Consider the following 16,530-nt stretch of genomic DNA (forward strand, 5'->3'; position numbering starts at 1 on the left):
GTAGACTATGGTAGCTTTCCTTCTCTTGTCGCACGAGCAAAAATGGTGGAAAAGTCTATTGTTTGAAAGAGAATAAAACGACCCGAAAGTCCAAGAGCTGATCTAAAATCAATCACCTACTTTAGAACGATAAAAACAGCTATAAAAACTATGGTTGTCAATAGCAGATTTGAACCGTTAATACGAGGATTTTCAGTTCTCTGCTGTACTAACTGAGCTATATCCGCCATTTCCTTTCCGACACATCAGACGTATTTATTTTCATAGCAAACCGGTGAGACGAAAATTTTGCGTCCCCTGCTCTACCAACTGAGCGATACTACTGGCCATTTCATTTTCTACCCATCATCTTTACTGTCAATAGCATATTTGAACCGGTGACACGAAGATTTTGAGTCTCTTGCTCTACCAACTGAGCGATACCGACCATTTCATTTCCTACACATTATCCTTATTGTCAATAGCAGATTTGAACCGGTGACACGAAGATTTTGAGTCTCCTGCTCTACCAACTGAGCGATACCGACCATTTCATTTCCTACACATTATCCTTATTGTCAATAGTAGATTTGAACCGGTGACACGAAGATTTTGAGTCCCCTGCTCTACCAACTGAGCAATACAGGCCATTCCATTTTCTACCCATCATCTTTATTGTCAATAGCAGATTTGAACACGAAGATTTTGAGTCCCCTGCTCTACCAACTGAGCAATACCGGCCATTTCATTTTCTACCCATCATATTTATTGTCAATAGCAGATTTGAACCGGTGACACGAAGATTTTGAGTCTCCTGCTCTACCAACTGAGCGATACCGACCATTTCATTTCCTACACATTATCCTTATTGTCAATAGCAGATTTGAACCGGTGACACGAAGATTTTGAGTCCCTTGCTCTACCAACTGAGCGATACCGGCCATTTCATTTCCTACACATTATCCTTATTGTCAATAGTAGATTTGAACAGGTGACACGAAGATTTTGAGTCCCCTGCTCTACCAACTGAGCGATACCGACCATTTCATTTCCTACACATTATCCTTATTGTCAATAGCAGATTTGAACCGGTGACACGAAGATTTTGAGTCCCTTGCTCTACCAACTGAGCGATACCGGCCATTTCATTTCCTACACATTATCCTTATTGTCAATAGTAGATTTGAACAGGTGACACGAAGATTTTGAGTCCCCTGCTCTACCAACTGAGCGATACCGACCATTTCATTTCCTACACATTATCCTTATTGTCAATAGCAGATTTGAACCGGTGACACGAAGATTTTGAGTCCCCTGCTCTACCAACTGAGCGATACCGACCATTTCATTTCCTACACATTATCCTTATTGTCAATAGCAGATTTGAACCGGTGACACGAAGATTTTGAGTCTCTTGCTCTACCAACTGAGCGATACCGACCATTTCATTTCCTACACATTATCCTTATTGTCAATAGCAGATTTGAACCGGCGACACGAAGATTTTGAGTCTCCTGCTTTACCAACTGAGCGATACAGGCCATTTCATTTCCTACCCATTATCCTTTCAATAGCAGATTTGAACCGGTGACACGAAGATTTTCGATCCTCTGCTCTACCAATTGATTGCTCGTGTCCCTAAGTTCTTCAGTAAATAATAGATATTCTCGTATTGAGATTATTTATTATGATAAAAAAAAATGAAAAAATGGGATTTGATTAAACTATTGGGCGATGGCCAATATGGAGAAGCGCAGAAATGGATGTGATGGGTGCAGTGGGGCTGGCCCAGCGCAGCCACATTCGTCGCTGCCAGTGCCACACTCGCCGTCTTCTACCATCGAGGACTACTTCACTTGCCATCATACCGCAAAAGCAGCATTCGCTTCCACTTTCTCGCCGACCCACCATCCGCTCATTCTCGCCTCAGAGGTATCCCTTTTTCTTTTCATTAATTTCATCTTTCAATCTATAACTTTCTGTGGCTTTATGGGGTCGATTATGTGATTTTGATGTGTCATGCACACAAGGTGTTCGATGATATTACTGTGAGAATTTTTTCTGAAAAATACTGGCCTACTTGCTTTTTGATCTGACATCCTTTCTTGTTTGGGGCTTTGTAAGACATTTTCACTGTTCTAATACAACAGATCTGAGTATGATTATTAATGTGAGACTTGAATCTCCAAGTGTATATTCGAATTAAATTCATATTGACCTTAACATTTCGATCTTGTGGTGATGTGATGGGTGTGAAAATAAATATTCCAATGAATATTGATGTTCATCCACATAGATGAGAAATCGTGGATAAAAACTCTGTTCATAATAATAAAATTAATTGAACTATAAATAGCAAAAATTTCATCATACTCGTGAACTTTGTATTTTTTTTAGATACGCTTGAAAAGTAACTTCTAAAAGTTCAGTAATATTTTTTAAACAAGTCACTTACATTCTTCGTCTATATGTTAATGATAAAAATATTTTGAAAGTTTAAATGTATTAATGTATCTTTGGAAAGTTTTGATGTATTTTTTAAACAAAGTACCAAATGGAGGGGTATTTTCTATGATAGCCTCTACATATATTTCCATCATGTTTTTTCTTTTTAATTTATTCCTATTATTATTTTCTCCTATGGAGGAACTAAAAAAAGCCTTGTAGTTGACAATAACCATGGATGGCCTATAATTACAGTGAAACTATTTGTGATTTGAACACCACCAGAAGAATTCATCTCTATTCCAGTAATCTCCAAAGGAGGGATCAAAACATGATTAATGTATTTTATGTGTCATACATTGCAAAATGATGTTTGTAAAAATGGATTCTGAACTTTTGAACTTGGCAGGTTTAATATACAAACTACTGCAAATAAAAGGTTAAGCAGTTCAGGACTTCCAATTGTAGCAAGAATGGAAAGTAATGGAAATCACGGAGCTAAGAGGTATGCTGTTGCTTGAATTCAATGCAAACTTCTTTGCTATGTTAGGTGTATGTGTTTTATTTTCGAGGAAACAATTCTTTGTTAGTTCGAAGTTAGCGAGGACATTGGCCCCAATCTCACATCAGTTGGAGAGGGGAACGAAACATTCCTGATAATCGTGTGGAAACCTCTCCCTAACAGACGCGTTTTAAAATCGCGAGTATGATGGTGATACATAACGAGCCAAAACGGACAATATCTGTTAGCGGTGGGCTTGGACTTGGGCTGTTATAAATAGTATTAGAGTCATAAACTGGATGGTGTACCAATGAGGACGCTGGCCCCCACGGGGTAAAGGTGTGGAAACCTCTCCCTAACAGACGCGTTTAAAATCGTGAGTCTGACGGCGATACATAACGAGCCAAAGCAGACAATATCCGTTAGTGGTGGGCTTGGACTTGGGCTATTATAAATGGTATCAGAGTCATACAATGGATGGTGTACCAATGAGGACGTTGGCCCCACGGGGTAAAGGTGTGGAAACCTCTCCCTAATAGACGCGTTTTAAAATCGTGAGTCTGACGGCGATACATAACGAGCCAAAGCGGACAATATCCGTTAGTGGTGGGCTTGGACTTGGCTGTTATAAATGGTATCAGAGTTATACACTGGATGGTGTACCAATGAGGACGTCGACCCCACGGGGTAAAGGTGTGGAAACCTCTCCCTAACATACGCGTTTTAAAATCATGAGGCTGACAGAAATAGTAACGGACCAAAACGGACAATATTTGTCAGCGGTTCACTTCTCTTTTCTCAAAATTTTGCCTATAAATACTATTTTTTATTTTATTTATTATTGTTATTGTTATTGTAAATAAGAGGTTTGAAAGCCATTCCTCACAGGTACGGGGTAGTCACTGGAGCAAACAAGGGGATTGGTTTTGAAACAGCAAAGCAACTTGCTTCTCGAGGCATAAAAGTGATTTTGACAGCCAGAAATGAGCAAAGAGGATTGGAGGCTGTTTCAAAGCTCCATGAAATAGGGTTATCAAATGTAGTCTTCCATCAACTTGATGTGTTGGACCCTGTCAGTATCCACTCTTTGGCTGAGTTCATAGCTGACAAGTTTGGCAGGCTTGATATCTTGGTAAGCTTTCAAATTATTCAATTTCATTTTAGTCATTTAGATTGCTATTTCAAGTACTCTGAGTAGTTTTTAATTCAATTTATTTTCAATCCATGTGATTAATTGATTAAAAAGCAAAACTATAAAACTATAATGAATTGTTTTGTTTACTGTTTCAGGTGAATAATGCTGGGGCTTCTGGAGTTGTGGTTGATGAGGAAGGATTAAGGGCCATGAACATAGATCCCTCCTCCTGGGTATTATTTATTGTCTTTCTGTTAATTCATTCAGATATATTTGTGAGATTCCACGTTGATTGGAGAGGGGAACAAAACATTCCTTACAAGAGTGTGGAAACCTCTCTTTAGTAGACGCGTTTTAAAACCGTGAGGCTGATGGTTATACGTAACGGGCCAAAGTGGACAATATCTACTAGCGGTGGGCTTGAAATGTTACAAATGATATCAGAGTCAGACACCGGGTGGTGTGCCAGCGAGGATGCTGGGCCCCAAGGGGGGTGGATTGTGAGATCCCACGTTGGTTGAAGAGGGGAACGAAGCATTTCTTATAAGGGTATGGAAACCTCTCCCTAGTAGTAACTGTGAGGTTGACGACGATACGTAACGGGCCAAAGCGGACAATATCTGCTAGTGGTGGGATTTGACTGTTACAAATGGTATCAGAGTTAGACACCAGACAGTGTGCCAGTGAGGACGTTGTGCCCCAAAGGGGGTGGATTGTGAGATCCCACGTTGGTTGGAGAGGGGAACGAAGCATTCCTTATAAGGGTGTGGAAACCTCTCCCTAGTAGACACGTTTTAAAACGTGAGGCTGACGGCGATACGTAACGGATCAAAGCGGACAATATCTGCTAGCGGTGGGCTTGAACCGTTACAATATTCAACTTGTCTTGAAGATTATTTTCGAACACAATTTTATTTCTATTCTTATATTTAACCGTAATTCTAAAAACTGCATTTTTGTAATTGCTAACTTTAGCTTAGCTCAATTGGTTAAGTCATGAGGTCCGTCGTTTAAATGTTCCTTAGATTGTTCTAATCAACGCTTAAATACAGCTCTCGGGCAAGGCGACGAACTTGGTTCAGAGTGTGATAAAGACAAACTGTGAGAAGGCAGAAGAATGCCTCAACACAAATTACTATGGCCTCAAAAGAGTAACAGAAGCCCTTCTTCCACTTCTACAGAAATCCTTGGGAGGAGCCAGGATTGTGAATGTCTCCTCTCTCAGAAGCGAATTGAAGGTACCACGCCGTTCTTTATAAACTTCTTCTGCTATAAGTCTTTATATGATTCTGTTTAGAGGGGAAAAATCAAATTTGATAAAAAGCAAGCTAAAAATCTTAAATTTCAAAGAAAATAGCTCTAATGTCGTTTTTCTTTTATACCCTATCAATTTCATACAAGTCGTTCAATGATAATTGTGAGATCCCACATCGATTGGAGAACGAAACATTCTTTATAAGGGTGCGAAAACCTATCCCTAGTAGACGCATTTTAAGACCTTGAGGGAAAACCCAAAGAGGACTAGCCACCGGACAGTATGCCAGTGAAGACGTTGGGACCCAAAGGGGGGGGGGGGGGGGTGTGGATTGCGAGATCCCACATCGATTGGAGAGGGAACAAAACATTCTTTATTAGACCTCTCCCTAGCAGATGCGTTTTAAAACCTCGAAGGAAAGTCCAAAAAAGACAATATCTAGGTAGGCTAGTGGTAGGTAGGCTTGAGCTGTTACAATAATACTTTTTTCTTAATGATTCTTCCAACAAAAATCTATTCAAATGTAAAAATAGTCGAACTTATTTAAGTGTTAGGTAACCATTGATACACCTTGCGAAATTCACAATGGCAGAGAATCCCAGGTGAGCACATACGAAAAGAACTGGGAGATATAGAAAATTTGAAGGAAGAAAAGGTAGATGAAGTGTTGAAAAAGTTTCTACATGATTTGAAGGAAGATAGATTAGAAGCGAATGGATGGTCACTGATGCTTCCATCGTACAGCATCTCCAAGGCTGCAGTGAATGCTTATACAAGAATTCTTGCAAGACAGCATCCAGAAATGTATATCAATTGTGTTCATCCAGGCTATGTTGATACTGATATCAACTGGCATACAGGAGTATTAACTGTGGAAGAAGGGGCTAGAGGTCCTCTCAAATTGGCTCTTCTTCCAGATGGAAGTCCCACTGGTTGCTACTTTGATCAAACTGAATTGGCAGAGTTTTAATTAAGTCTTGCAGTTTTGAATGAGGCTTCAATTTGTGTTTGTGTTCTATCAAGTTGAGAATGGTGCTTTGAATCAAATACTGAATTGATAGAGTTTTTAACTCATTGTCTAGATAGATATGAAACATTTCATGTGGAATAAAACTTTATCTTTTCCTACCATATCCAATGTAGGATACGTCCTCGTTGACACACCACTCAGTGCCTAGCTTTGATATAATTGTAATAGCCCAAGTTTATTGTTAGTAGATATTGTCATCGCTGTCAATCTTGTAACAACCAAGTCCACTGTTAGCAGATATTGTCCGTTTTGACCTGTTAGGACCTGTTAGTAGATATTGTGACTTACGTATCGTGTTAACAATTATTGACCACTTTGACAACCATTATTGAACAATTATTGACCGCTTCGACCTGCTACGTATTGTCGTCAGCCTTGTAACAGCTCAAACTCACTGTTAGCAGATATTGTCCACTTCAACCTATTATCGCTATAACAGGCCAAGCCCACTGTCAATAGACATTGTCCACTTCAACCTGTTACGTATCGCCATCAACCTCACGATTTTTAAAAGTTTATACACTCCTCTAAATGTTTCATTATTCTCTCTAATCGATGTGTGATCTCATAATAGCGTTTTTTCAAAAGTGTTGGTAATTCTTAAAAATTAGAAGTTAAGAGCTTCTTTAGCATATTTAAGCCCCTCTTGAAAGTTCTTCCAAGATTCTTGGATTACAAGAAAACCACTAACTCACAGCACTGCAACAACTGAAATTTCAGCTACCTATCTCTCTCTATCAAATAATTCCTTCCAAGGATGAATGACAAACAAATCCCTTCAAAACAAATCCTGAAGGTCAAGAATATCAGCTAATACACCAGCTGCTGTAGTGTCGTTACCCGCTCCAGCTCCTTGAATCACAAGAGGTCGTTCGTTATAGCATCGGCTGTAAACCACCAGCTGCAATCGCACGGAACGACCGAGTCAATTTCCACACACATTTTATCTAAGACAGGTTCGTATTCGACATTAAAAAACTTCGATATTTATAGTATTTTACGAACTATAGGCCCGTGTTTTAATGGAAATCGTAGGGCTGCAACGTGATCGTTATCGTGAAATGGGGAAGGAGGGCTTACCACATTGTCACTTCCTTTCAATCTTCCCAATGGAGAATCTTTGGGAAACTCTTGAAGTCCAACTTCATACCTAAGAAACATTATCCAAAAAGCTGTGCTTCATTATTGATTGTTTTTTGCTTCTAAACAATCATAGTTATAACATTTGTTGTTTATTCAAGGCAAATGAAACATAGAAGACAAGACCAAACGTCAAATAATAATACCTCGAGCTCGAGAATTCGGCCGTACAGGCATAACGTAACACGTTTCCTTTTGAGGAAGCCTTGGTAACTCTCTCATTGATGTCCTTGTCTAGCGATAAAACTCCTTTGTTTAAAAAATCGTCGATAGGCATAACGTCAGGTCCCATTTCTTTCGGAAACAAGCTTTCGACCTAAGGAGAACTACTATTAGAGCAGGAAATTTAGCACGAGGGGATGGGTATACGTGCACAATCATGTGCGTAGATTAATTTCTACACGAAACTTCGATATCTTCTGCATTTTTTTTCTATGAAGCTTAATATCGTATGCATTTTCGAACATACATAAATGCATGCCATGTATTGCTCTCTTAAGGAAGGAATAGAACTTCTAAAACTGACCTTAATATCGCCCAAGTTGATCTGCTGACTGAGAAGTCGAGCGAGGATCAGAGCCTGTTTACGAATAAACATCAATAAGTATAGCAACGACATGAAATGCTCTAGTCCAGTTCTAGAATCTATGCGGAGTTTATTTCATATCGTTAACTGTTAGCAAATAAAATTTATAGGATCATTTTGCCGAAAGGTCGAAAATTTGAGTAAATGACACCCAAGTGAGCACCACATCTAGACCATCGTTAATCAAAAGGGCAAAAATAGTGATAATAAGGAAGAGCCACGTTCAATTTCAAAATATTGGGAGAATAAGGATGAAGTTGTAACAGCTCAAGCAGATCTTGTCCTTTTTGGGCTTTCCCTTCAAGATTTTTAAAACGCGTTTGCTAGGGAGAGGTTTCCACACACTTATAAAGAATGTTTTGTTCTCCTCCCCAACCGATGTGGGATTTCACAATCCACCCCCCTTCGGGGTCCAGCGTCCTCGCTGGCACTTGTTCCTCTCTCCAATCAATGTGGGACACCCCAATCCACCCTCCTTCGGGGCCAGCGTCCTTGTTGGCACACTGCCTCATGTCCACCCCCCTTCAGGACTTGGTGTCCTTGTTAGCACATCGCCCGATATCTGGCGGGCTTTACATTTCGAGCTTCCCCTCAAGGTTTTTAAAACGTGTCTATTGGGAAGAGGTTTCCACACCCTTACAAAGGGCGTTTCATTCTCCTCCCAACCTATGTAGGATCTCACAATCCACCCCCTTCAAGGCCCAACATCCTCGCCGGCACTTGTTCCCTTCTCCAATCGATGTGGAACCCCTCGATCCACCCCCCTTCGGGGTCCAGCGTCCTTGCTGGCACTCCATCTCGTGTCCACCCCCCTCGGAGCTTAGCCTCCCACTGGCACATCACCCGGTGTCCATCTCTAGTACCATTTGTAACAACTCAAGCTCACCACTAGCAGATATTGTCCTCTTTGGGCTTTCTCTTTCAAGCTACCCGTCAAGGTTTTTAAACCGTGTCTGCTAGGGAGAGGTTTCCACACCCTTATAAAGGGTGTTTCGTTCTCCTCCCCAACCAATGTGGGATCTCACATATACCATACAACAAAATATTAACTTGTGACACGACTAATTCTCCCTCACTCATGTACTTACAGAACTCATGCACTAAGCACAGACCCTTAATATCACAAAGCACACATTAAAACCAAACCTTTCTTGCAACATCCATGCCACTGAGGTCATCACGTGGATCTGCAAGACATTAATAAAACTCATTAAGTACATCGAATTTTGTTATCATTGACAAATAGATATACAATGCATAACAGTGTAAAACATGTTTGCACGTGTGCACATATATAAGAAAAAACCTAATCCTCCACATGCTCTTCAAAATAATGTCATTTTCTTAAAACAAGAAAATTCCCCCAAAGGTACAAAACATCAAGATACAAAACACAAATGTTCCCTCGTAAAGTTTCATAATTAAGATTATGTCCTAGTGACTACTATTCTAGTTGCACATGGTTTGGTTTGGAATAGTATCATTTTTTGTGATATCCCACATCGGTTGGAGAAGAGAACGAAGCATTCTTTATAAGGGTGTGGAAACTTCTCCCTAGCGGACACGTTTTAAAACTTTGAGAGGAAACCCGAAAGGGAAAGCCCAAAGAGGACAATATCTGTTAGCGGTGGGTTTGGGCTGTTACAAATGGTATCAGAGCCAGACACCGGGTGATGTGCCAGCGAGGAGGCTGAGCCTCGAAGGGGGTGGATTGGGGGGCCCCACATCGGTTGGAGAAGGGAACGAGTGTCAGTGAGGACGCTGGGCCCCGAAGGGGATGGACTGTGAGATCACACATCCGTTGGGGAGGAGAATGAATCATTCTTTATAAGGGTGTGGAAACCTCCTCTATCATACGCGTTTTAAAATCTTGAGGGGAAGCCCGAAAGGGAAGGCCCAAAGAGGACAATATCTGTTAGCGGTGGGCTTGGGCTGTTACAAATAGTATCAGAGCCAGACACCGGGCGATATGCCAGCAAGGACTGAGCTCCGAAGGGGGTGGATTGGGGGGTCCCATATCGATTGGAGAAAGGAACGAGTGTCAGCGAGGACGCTGGGCCCCGAAGGGGGTGGATTGTGAGATTGCACATCGGTTGGGGAGGAGAACGAATCATTCTTTATAAGGGTGTGGAAACCTCTCCCTCGTAGACGCGTTTTAAAACCTTGAGGGGAAACCCGGAAGGGAAAACCCAAAATGGACAATATCTGCTAGCGATGGGCTTGGGCTGTTACATTTTTCCACCTACATCATGGGGATTGTAGAGGTATAAATTAAAAGCTAATATTATATTAGACCCGTCTCCTTCTAAAACATCATCATAATATTATGTTAGGTTCCTGAGTCTGATACCTGCAAATAAGCACAAAATACCCGAGGAAAATAGGGACAGATAAACCCTGGCACCATTCTACTAATTCAAAATATCGTCTCAATGTTCACGAAGTCTAAGAACAGCCGAAACCTCAGCAACAAGAAAAAAAAATCAAAGAACAAAAGAAAAACAAGACCATCTATTCAAGTGTGATATCCCACATCGGTTGGGGAGGAGAACGAAACATCCTTTATAAGGGTGTGGAAACCTCTCCCTAGCAGACGCGTTTTAGAAACCTTGAGAGCAAGCCCGAAAGGGAAAACCCAAAGAGGACAATATTTGCTAACGGTGGGCTTGGGCCATTACAAATGGTATCAGAACCAAACACCAGGCGATGTGCCAACGAGGAGGCTGTTCCCTGAAGGAGGGTAGACACGAGATGGTGTGTCAGTAAGGGCGCTGGGCCTCAAAGGGAGTGGATTTGGTGGGCTTGAGCCGTTACATCAAGAGAGCCGAGATCTCTCTTGAAGACAACTCTCCCAAAAGCCCCTCAAAAACCCGATGGCTCTCCTCTCTGCATTTCCGTACAAACAAAAGCGCCCTACACTACTCGACTACTAATCAATTCTCATGCAATTCTCTTTTAACGAGTTCTCGTATTAGTTCTTATAATTGGAGGTCTCACACAAGGATGATTTATTTCTTTCATGTCATGAATTAAATGTAAAGATACTACTTGAAATATTACTTTTTAACATAAAGATAACTAATTGAAATATTACTACAAACCTGGTTCTGTGTAACCTAGGCTTTTAGCAACTTTAACAACTTGGCTCAAAGGCTTTCCTTCTTCAACTTCACTCATTATGTACCCAAGTGTACCTATAACAAACATACAGGATACAAAAATTAATATTCCCTCAATAAGAAAAATACGAACCACGACTCATGCTAAATACCACAAACCCTTGGAGAAACATAACATTAGTGTAAAAGAAATTATGCGTCGAAGAACTTGATACCGCTCAAACTACCAATGATGTGATGAACAGGATCTCCAGAAGATAGCATACGGGTTAACGAAGCTATGACGGGAAGACCAGCACCGACCTACCACAGAAAAACTCAGTATATTGAAGTTGCATAAATTACTACCCATTTATATATTCATTGCTCGATCGGGGAACATGAAATACATTTCAACTACTATTAAGAGATTTGGTGGTTTGTAAATATTAAGGATATCGTGCAACTTTTTTCAAAGTTATTTTAACTAATTCAGGGGATACGAACCTCTGACCCCTTGATCGATGACATTTGTCTTAACTAATTGAGTTATGCTCAGGTTCTTATACAACGATTCACATGTTTATGATATTCTCAGGAAAAATAACCACATTCGTTCATAAAAAAAATTAAAACGGGCAAGAATAAACTAAGAAATAGATCCGGTTAAAGACGTTAAGCTTCCTGTGACTAAGGGTACACAAAAAGAAATGAGAACAACTATCTATATTGTTGTTCTGAAGGTTCTAGTATAAAAGAGTAACTTTCTTGAATCGTATCTTCGGCTCGGGTTGATCTTCCAGTGAGCTACCAATCATACAAATATTATACTTGTTAGGAAACTCGGGTTACTAGAACATGCTATCTCATGCAAGTTTTGATAAAACGTTTAACGTCCCTCTTCTTTTCCCAGAAGGGACCTGGAAAGTATGTCACAATTCTTTGACATATCTTTCTTTTGGTAACAAATTCTTAACTGGAAAAAAAAAATTCTTGAACAACGTAAATCCATGATATTACTTACAGTTGATTCGTGTCGAATACGACGTGGATGTGGAGTCAGTTTGTTATAATCCTCCTGCAACCAGAAAACGATAAATTTGTAAAAGCTCTACTATTTCGGCTGTTCAACCAATGTCATAGAAACAACTTTCAAGAGTTTGTCGGGCATCTCTCTATTAATTCGTCGAGATCCCGTTGATAACGATAGTGAATCTAAACATATCCCTTGCAAAATGCTTTGTGGCCTAACACATGGTTCCTCGAACAATTTCCCGACTCCTCAAAATCTCCAAGTTCCAAAGAATAAACTACGGTATAACCGTATGATATATGGTAGTCCATGAACTCGAGGGACTTTTGCTAATGCAAGACGGTAGGCGGTTTGAAACGTATGACCTCTAGATAAAACTCAAGACACAGAAATGAAACCAGTCGATCATGCATGTAACCTAGGGATTTCAATCGACTAAAAATTATGGTTGCAAAGATATAAGAGAGTGTATTACAATTGTAGAGGTTAAAGGCTTCTTATTTGCCAAAACAATGCAACAACCCAAGTCAACCACTTGCTTTAACACATTAACAGTGTCAGAACTGGCAGAGCAATCAACACAGGCCAGACCTACAATAAAAGATGAAGATCAAAGTCGAAATAAGATAAAGTAAATCAACACGTATATGAGAGTATGCTGGAAAGCTCGAGGACCAAGATCGTATTCGACTGATATGTTTAGCAGATCAAAGTTCACATAAACCACAAACCTGTCGCTTTACCGAGAAGAGTCGCAATATCAATAACTTTTTTAGTTGCTTCTGTATCGGAAAATAGTTTGCTCTCACCTGCCAAAAAATTTAACACATTACAACAACATAGATCAATGATTACTAAAAATAATGTCAGAAAACTTGCCCAATGGGAGCTAGTTTCAATTCTACCAAGCCTGGATCAATAACTACTCATGGGTCATTGTTTCAAACGCCTCGAGATGTTGTGGGAATGTGCTCTATAAGACCATCTTTGAGAAGTTTGACTCGAAATGCAATAAAGGGGTTTCACATCGAGGAAAGGAGCGTTTTGGGAGATTGCTTATCATATCATAACTCATTAATACTAGAAGTTATAAATATATATATTAGATGTACTATAACTTGAAGTAACATTGGAAGTCTATACGTCGTTCTGTTTTTCACATCTTTCGCTACGAGATTAAGAAGATATGAGGAATTACCCAAATTGCTAAGATTTGATAAAGAGCCACCACTCGACTTGACATGACAAATTTCCATTAAAATCTTGTCATTTAACTCGGTTGTGAGCGCATCAGATGCAACGACTAGTGATCTACTATCACATACTCCTATAACTCGCAAGTGGACGCCCTGTCAAGCAAAATTGTTACAATTTTCTCAAGGTTGAGTAAGAAGGGGGATGCAATCATAAAGTATTTACCTCAAAATTGAAGGTGAAACATAACTTAATAGAAGTACCAACTCTATATTTAAGGATAACATTTTAAAATTATAAGAGGACAGGCCTTAATAACAATCTTAGTGAACTTAAATCGCTCATTTAACAGGGCATATGGCATATGAAAAGGGATGAATGACCAGTGGAAACTTCACTCAGTGCCTTCAAAGTGAGCCTTGCTAAAATGCACGTGATGCGAAAATCCCGAAATTTAAAAGAAAAATGTTCTTTGTAATTTAATTATTGGTATAGACCTGCAGCATATAGTACTTATTGTGGGTGAGACATTTTTAATTATAGAAAACATCACATAGGACCTTCGACGCATGGTTCAAGTAGGCCATACTACTAGCTAAGTGCGTATGGTAGTGTGAAGTCTAAGGAATTCCAGGTATTTGGTAGAACATTGAGTGAGACAGGAACCCACCTGGCCTACAACTAGGTGAAGTAAGAAAACCAGAGTGAGTCCATGCTCCTAAACCGGCCTGAGTGTATGGTAGCTCGATCAAAGTGAGACCATGTAACAGCCCAAGCCCAAGCCCAAGCCCACCGCTAGCAGATATTATCCTCTTTGGACTTTCTCTTTTGGACTTTCTCTCAAGGTTTTTAAAACGTGTTTGCTAGGGGGAGATTTTCACAACCTTATAAAGAATATTTTGTTCGCCTCCCCAACCAATGTGGGTTCTTACAATCCACCCCACTTCGGGGCCCAGTGTCCTCACTAGCACTCGTTCTCTTTTCCAATCGATGTGGGACCCCTCAAAATCCACCCTGTTCGAGGCCCAACGTCCTTGCTGGCACCGCCTCGTGTCCACTCCCTTTTGAGGCTCAGCCTCCTCGCTGGCACATCGCTCGGTGTCTGACTCTGATACTATTTGTAACAGCCCAAGCTCACCGCTAGCAGATATTGTCCTCTTTGGGCTTTCCCTTTCGGACTTTCTCTCAATATTTTTAAAGCGCATCTGTTGGGATGGGCGAGTTTGATTTGAGTGTTCATGAGAAGTTTCCACACCCTTATAAAGAATGTTTCGTTCTCCTCCTCTACCAATGTGAGATCTCACAGTCCACCCCCCCTTCGGGACCCAGGGTCCTCGCTGGCACTCGTTCCCTTCTCCCAATCGATGTGGGACCTGCCAAAATCCACCTCGTTCGAGGCCCAACGTCCTTGTTGGCACCACCTTGTGTCCACCCCCTTTCGGGGCTCAGCCTCCTCGCTGGCTCATTGTCCGATGTCTAACTTTGATACTATTTGTAACAACCCAAGCTCACCGCCAACAGATATTGTCCTCTTTGGGCTTTCCCTTTCGGGCTTCTCCTCAAGGTTTTTAAAACACATCTGCTAGGGAGAGGTGTTTCCACACCTTTATAAAGAATGTTTCGTTCTCCTCCCCAACCGATGGTGCTTGGAACTTGACCTACGTGAGATCAATTGTTTGCTTGCTTGATCCAAGTTGTCTAGCCAATACACAAACACGAAAAGCTCAAGAATGATACACATCAGACATGAACTCTATAATGTGGGATTAAATTTTAAGCCAACCAAACACATCCAACACTATTTTAGTTGTAGTAGCACCACAACCACTCACCTACCACATCCTCCACACTTAAACAATACTCTTAACAAATTAAACAATGCACTGAATTTGCCATGAATGCAATGCATCGAGTATGAATCATGCTGTTCGTTACGAATCTCAGGTCAAAACAAATGGATAAGCTCTTAATGTTATTGAAACCCATGAAAAATTAAAAGCTATATATTTCTAAAGAACGTCAGAAGCAGGCGGACAAGAGAGAGGAGGAGAAATGCCTGTTTAGCGTGAAGTGATCGGCAGGATACGATGTGGTGGAGGAGCTGACGGCCAACACCGCCGCAGCCGATCAGAAGCACGGGGATGATCTTCATCTTCTTGCCCATGGACGCCCAATTTCCTCTGGTTATTTGAGAATTTGTTGTAATGCCTTCTGATGATGAGCTTCTAACCTGGCCGGACCTTCTCCGAGCTGATCGTGACCACTCTTGTCAGTAGCGCCGCCTCAAGGTTCCGCTCCTCAAATATACGAATTTTAAAATAATAAGAGATTTAATAAATATATATATATATATTAGATATTTAAAAAATAAAAATTCCACCAAATACATGATTTTAACGAATCCTTTGAAAGTTAAAAAGCTCACTTTATTTTTTTAGGGTATTTATTCCAACTTCATTTTTTAATATTGGAATTACGATAAAGATAGAGGATTTATTCGATAAAAGAACGGGTACACGGTGGTTTAAGAGGATAATAACGAAGCTCCTATTAAAATATTGATATAATTATATTTATCGTGACTCGTCATCTCGAGTTTAACATAGTAGACGAGCAAGAAATTACGTGTTCGAGGTTTGGTAATATCAGTTTCTTTTTTGCAAATTAACATTACTTTCTACTTGTGAAACATGTACCGGCTTTTACGCCCATGAGTGAGAGAGAGTGTTGAAATATTGATATAATTAATTTTTTTGTAATTTATTATCTCTCTTCTGTGCAATGGGAATGCTGTGAACGATCGAGTCCGAGTTTGAGTTTAGATGTATACATAATGGCAACCTATTATGGCAATACGAGTCGAGTCGAGAAACCAAATAAGATTGTTGGTAAAAAAGCTTATTTCACGATTTAATTAAATTGAGTTCTCGAAAACAACGGTTTGTTTCATGTAGTTATGAAAATGTAAGTTCACCGCTAGCAAATATGATCCTATTTGGACTTTTCCTTTCGGGTCCGCTCAATGTTTTTTAAAATGTGTATGCTAGAAAGAGGTTTCTACACCCTTATAAACAAACAGTGATTCGTTCTTCTCCCCAATCGATATGGGATCTCACAATCCATCCCCTTTGAA

General features: G+C 40.3%; 2 protein-coding genes across 2 annotated transcripts; one reads left to right on the forward strand and one right to left on the reverse strand.

Moving 5' to 3' along the window:
• Positions 1 to 1,687: 1,687 nt before the first annotated feature.
• On the forward strand, positions 1,688 to 6,447 carry LOC111779651 (short-chain dehydrogenase/reductase 1). Its single transcript, XM_023659747.2, has 6 exons — positions 1,688 to 1,911; positions 2,834 to 2,929; positions 3,815 to 4,058; positions 4,217 to 4,294; positions 5,114 to 5,299; positions 5,909 to 6,447. Exons 1-6 carry the CDS (start codon positions 1,739 to 1,741, stop codon positions 6,284 to 6,286), a joined length of 1,155 nt encoding a protein of 384 aa, XP_023515515.2. The 5' UTR covers positions 1,688 to 1,738; the 3' UTR covers positions 6,287 to 6,447.
• A 496-nt stretch (positions 6,448 to 6,943) lies between these two features.
• LOC111780644 (Glyceraldehyde-3-phosphate dehydrogenase-like family protein) lies at positions 6,944 to 15,716 on the reverse strand. Its single transcript, XM_023661106.2, has 12 exons — positions 15,454 to 15,716; positions 13,402 to 13,552; positions 12,935 to 13,012; positions 12,679 to 12,794; positions 12,195 to 12,248; positions 11,407 to 11,494; positions 11,174 to 11,266; positions 9,219 to 9,259; positions 8,013 to 8,066; positions 7,633 to 7,802; positions 7,427 to 7,496; positions 6,944 to 7,247 (listed from the first exon to the last, which is right to left on the reverse strand). The coding sequence occupies exons 1-12, from the start codon at positions 15,559 to 15,561 to the stop codon at positions 7,125 to 7,127; spliced, it is 1,146 nt and encodes a 381-aa protein (XP_023516874.2). The 5' UTR covers positions 15,562 to 15,716; the 3' UTR covers positions 6,944 to 7,124.
• Between the last annotated feature and the right edge of the window lie 814 nt (positions 15,717 to 16,530).

Source organism: Cucurbita pepo, chromosome 18 (assembly GCF_057944985.1).
Source record: "Cucurbita pepo subsp. pepo isolate OVF chromosome 18, ASM5794498v1, whole genome shotgun sequence".
NCBI lineage: Eukaryota > Viridiplantae > Streptophyta > Magnoliopsida > Cucurbitales > Cucurbitaceae > Cucurbita > Cucurbita pepo.